Below are 5433 nucleotides of genomic sequence, written 5' to 3'. Positions count from 1 at the left end.
ATATATGTTTGTATATATGTAGATATAATATATCCAACAATAGAAAATTTGCAATGTACATCAATATAAACTATCGTCATAATATACAATCTACAGTGTAGAATACGACATTATATGACACATACAACAATAATACCATACAATATGATACGAGATTGATCAATTGTCTACTCACCATCTCCATGCCATGTGCATCGGTTTCTTTCAAGTGAAGTTCGATACCTCGGGCAGAGACGGCCCTGCCCTCGATTTCGGACAGGCGCACCTGTTTCTTCACAAAGGTCTTACCCGCCAGTTGGTTGACCAAAAATAAAAACCTACACGGGGATTCAATGGGCCAGGGCGGGATATATTGTAAATAGAAATTAATATATATTTGAATAGATGTAAATAGAAATAATATACATTTGAATTGATGAATGAGAAGGCATTTCAATAGATATAGTTGAAGACATTCACGTCGATCGACTAGCCTTAAATAGATAGGCTAGATTGCCATGTGGTGGACAAGGGCTGGGTAGGGGACCATGCATAGCAAACATCGACAGTACACACCCCAACGACTGAATAGACGCATACACAAATCATAACAATACATGTTAATGTTAAAGCGATATCAATGTGTTGATAAAATGATGGTAAAACGTGTTTTAAAATTATTATATGTTAAAATGTTATTAATGTGTCAAAATGATATCAGTGTGTTGAAATGATATCAATGAGTTAAAATGATATTAATGCGTTGAAATGATATTAATATGTATAGGCACCTGCAACTAGGAATTCATACATAGTCATATACACATACACATATACCCAAATACACATACACATATACACAAATACACATGCACATACACAAATATACATATAAACATACACATATACGCATACACACATGTACAAACACATATACACATACACACATGTACATACTCATATCCACATACACACATGTTCATACACATACATATACACACATATACATACACATATGCATATACACACATGTGCATACACATACATATACACACATGTACATACACATATGCACATACACACACGCACACACATATACACACATACACTCTCCGTACCTTCTGGTCACCAGCACAACCGGACTGGTGATCCACCTGTGTGTACGCTGACAGGTCCACGTGGTTGACATACTCCTCGTGCAGGTGCTTGCCGTTGCGCATCCATGCGAGCATGTTAGCGCCTGTGGACGAGTGTATGTCAAACGGTCGCACAATGCGATCGGTGTCGATGTACCGCGGAGGGCGCACACGGCCCTTGAAGCGACCTGTTACACGGAGAAGGGTTTAGGGTTTTAGGGTTTAGGGTTTACCTAAAATGTTGCACGGAGGAGGGTTTAGGGTTTAGGGTTAAGAGTTTGCCTAAATGTTACATGGAGAAGGGGACAGGCAGCAGAGGTGCGTGCGAGTGGGTGCAGGGGGGGTGTGTGTGTGTGGGTGGGTGTGGATTGTGTATGTATATGTGGAGGTAGTTATGGGTGTGAGTATATGTATGTGTTGTATATGGGTATGTAGTTATGGGTATGAGTATGTGTGTGTATTGTGTGTGTGTAGAGTTTACAGATACAGTGTGTTACTGTTTGTTTGTAGTTATGAGTGTGAGTATGTGTGTGTATTGTGTATGTGAGTACAGTTTATAGATACAGTGTGTTACTGTGAGTATGTGCGAAAGCCGTGACGAAATACATAGACAGACGCTTGCCCTAACCATGGCCCAGAAGTTTAAAAAGGAGTAGGTAAAGTGATGACGAATAGTATGGAACAGATAGGGTTATGAATAGATACAAAACCCTAAACAGATGAACTGTGAACAGATGAAACATGGAGGTTCACTATGCAAACGGAAGATAAGGAAGGCATAGTATGACTCAGATACGACAAACACGCGTTACCTCGGTAGCTATGAATGGGATATATGTATCAGACACGATATCTATAATTCTCACATAATATACTTTGGGGTGTGAGAAAGAAAAAACCTAGAACATGACATGTACTCACTTCATACCCCAAACCCTCAAAAGGAACATATCCAATGTATATCCTATCCCTCCCCACTTACCGCTGGTGGCCAGGGTCACAATGCCGTTCATGGAGTAGGTAAAGATATCAAAGACCGCCAAAAAGGGCCTCACAAAGAAGCCTATTGCCCCCTTAGCCAATCCTTTGGCTGCGCCTTGTGCACCGTACTGCAGACCACCCTTGATGGGTTTGACTATGACACCGCACACCCCAACTAAGACCCCCTGCACGAACAAATAGCCCCCCACGTAGAAGTTGTCCGACGGACTGTTGGACAGGTTCTTGGTACGTCGGCGTCTGAGGTACGTAGGTAGGGGAGAGAGAGAAATGGTACAGATACGTGGATATGGGGAAAGACTAGCGAGAGGTGCATATATTCGTGTGCACGTATATGCAGTGGTACACATTGTCCTGTTTTTGGTTTTTTTTACATTCTTGTACACCTCTATTAAGACCCCTGATTCGAATAAATAGCCCCCTACGTGCAAGTTGATCGAGGGACTGCTGGAGAGGTTCTGGCTACACCGGCGTCTGAGACAGTAGGCACGAGTGATTAGTGGTTAAGATAGTAGGATAAGGCTATCATATGTATATATATCACATGTACATGAATGTGTATACGTATCAGATGTACATGCATGTATATATATATCACATGTACATGCATGTATATACATATCACATGTACATGGATGTGTGCCTATAATACATATACATGTATGTATATACGAATCGCATGTTCACGCATGTGTGCCTATTGCCCAAGTACGTACATCTGTGTGGACCAATAAACGTACCTGGCGTCCAAGTACTCTTTGTCGAAGGTTGCCAGCGACACCAAATTGCCAAAGCTCATCGTAATACGCACAAACGCACCTGAAACCAAGTCACAGTGGAAGACGAATTAGAAGTACATTAGACGAGAAAGGAATGGGCCATGGGCCAGGGGTTTTAAAACAAACCCTAAAACCGTAAAATAAAGTGGATCGTATTTGAGTTACCAAACACACATGTGGTAGGCAAACAAGGATCATTGCATTAAAGGATTGACCTCAAGTAGAGTCACTTGCGGTGGAACAAGACCGACCCAATACATCGGACACACTATAAGCGCCCAGAGTCCTGACAGCACACACACACACACACACACACACACACACACACACACATGTATACACATACACACACATACAAACACCTAGTTCGATACAAATCACACACACACACACATACACACATACACACATGTATACACATAAACACACATACAAACACCTAGTCCAATACAAATACCACACACACACACACATACACACACACACATACACACACACATAATCTCACACACACATATATATATATCCACACACTTACATACACGCACATATATATATCCACACACATACATACACACACACACTCAAAGGTAGTGCAGCGCTCGCATTCTATCACGGTATGGTGAAAACATGTACATACCCAACACTCCAGACAGACTGTAGGCGCCCAGAGTTCTAAAACCACCAGCTATGCCGTAGTTAAGGTGTCCACTTTTGGCGCCTTTGGATATTTGGGACCCAAACGAAGTGAACCCAAACGCCACCTCATTGACCGTTGCTACGGGGTTGCCAAGCAACTCCACACTGCCAAACACTTTGTAAATCTGGAAGCAGGTGGTAGGTAAGATATGGAAACTAAAATTAGAAAAAACTGAACCCGGAACATCACTGCTGCTGCTCTGGGGGTTGCCAAGCAACCCAAGCTGCCAAGCAACCCAAGCTGCCAAATGCGTTGGAGATCTTTGAGGAATGGTATGTAGGTATAAAATCTAAAGATAAAAGAAACCGACTCGTGAATTCACTTCTATTGATAAAACCCTTAATACTACTACATTCACATGTACAATCAAATACACTCATACACACGCACACTACTAAATACATATGCACACACATACTACTACACTCACATGTACAATCAAATACACACATACACACGCACACTACTAAATACATATGCACACACATACTACTACACTCACATGTATAAATACACCCACCCACTACACACTACACACACACTTTACAAATACACACACACACTACACACTTCACACATACTATACAAATACACACATACTATAAAAATACACACACACACTACACACATACACACACACCTGTTGCAACCCCACGCGCCTGTAGTGGCGCCCGATTTGATTGGCAAACAGATTGGTGGTGGTCATAGTCTGCGTCACTTCCACTGACTTGAGCATGATAGGCGCACGTGTGATGTTGCTGACAGACCCACCGATCGACCGCAGAAGGATGATCACAGGCGAGCTAATGGGAGAGACATGAGAGACATGGACAGGGGTGGGTGTGTATGCGTATGGGTTAGGGCGTAGACTTGTATGTGAATTTGTGTGTGATGTATGCGTGTGTGAGTGAGGTAGTAGTCTTGTATGTGTGTATGTGTATGTGATGCATGCATGTGTGGGTTAGATAGTCTTGTGTGTGTGTGTGTGTGTGTGTGATGCATGCATGTATTCCCGTGGATGTGTGGTATAGTCCTCTGTTTCTAATTAGGGATATGTGGTATGGTCATATATTCCCAAATATGGATGTCTGATATAGTCCTATATTTCGATTTCTGTATTTGTCATATAGTCACACACTTCTAAATATACATCTATGATACAGCCTCATATGTCTATTCATGTACGTATCATACTACCTTTCTATTCATACCGTATATCTTCTACATAATCAACTATAACCCCATACACCCCCACTCTCGATTTTACGCTTGCCCCATGCACTGACCTGTTGTCCTGATTTTCTTGGCCATCGTCGCCTGAAAGTGTGAAACTCAGAGCCGCCTTGACCGGTGCGATGTAGAATTGGTCCAGGTACACGGATTGGGACATCTAAGTGTGAAGTGTGAATTAGTTTCGCACTAATTTGTTTCGCATGAATTAGTTTCAGGTTCTAGGTTTCAGGGGTTTAGAAGCCCAAAACAACCCCTAGTAAAACGGATTATTGGTTAGTCCATAGTTCGACAAACTACGTAGAATTGGTGCAGGTGCTGAGATTGGGTCACCCATTTCAGCATACGAGCAATGGATCGTTTTTATCTCGATTCTTTCTTCATCTCCTTTAGCAAATATGTTTTCCAGTCACTCTAAAACACTATAATCTTATGAATAATCAGTTCTATACCATGAGACCAAACTTTTGAGGAATTAGGGTATGTAGGGTTTTAGGATCAATCCTTCACGCCTCTCCACAAGCATACACATTCGCATGCATATCGGTTTTGTAAATATCGGTACGAAGCCTGAAATCTGCTTTATTCTAGCACACCGTCCCATAGTTCT

At 41.9% G+C, this 5433-nt stretch overlaps 1 protein-coding gene across 1 annotated transcript; it reads right to left on the bottom strand.

Annotated features, from left to right (window-relative positions):
* Positions 1 to 60: 60 nt before the first annotated feature.
* SARC_10515 (hypothetical protein) lies at positions 61 to 5026 on the bottom strand (the record flags this gene model as incomplete). Its single annotated transcript, XM_014295437.1, has 8 exons — positions 4880 to 5026; positions 4234 to 4396; positions 3534 to 3717; positions 2855 to 2933; positions 2098 to 2354; positions 1087 to 1303; positions 176 to 317; positions 61 to 90 (listed from the first exon to the last, which is right to left on the bottom strand). The coding sequence occupies exons 1-8, from the start codon at positions 4981 to 4983 to the stop codon at positions 61 to 63; spliced, it is 1176 nt and encodes a 391-aa protein (XP_014150912.1). The 5' UTR covers positions 4984 to 5026.
* Positions 5027 to 5433: the final 407 nt, after the last annotated feature.

This window comes from Sphaeroforma arctica (assembly GCF_001186125.1).
Source record: "Sphaeroforma arctica JP610 unplaced genomic scaffold supercont1.1279, whole genome shotgun sequence".
Classification (NCBI taxonomy): Eukaryota; class Ichthyosporea; order Ichthyophonida; genus Sphaeroforma; species Sphaeroforma arctica.
The sequence above is the reverse complement of the archived record's forward strand: the minus strand, read 5'-3'. Positions and strand labels throughout refer to the sequence as shown.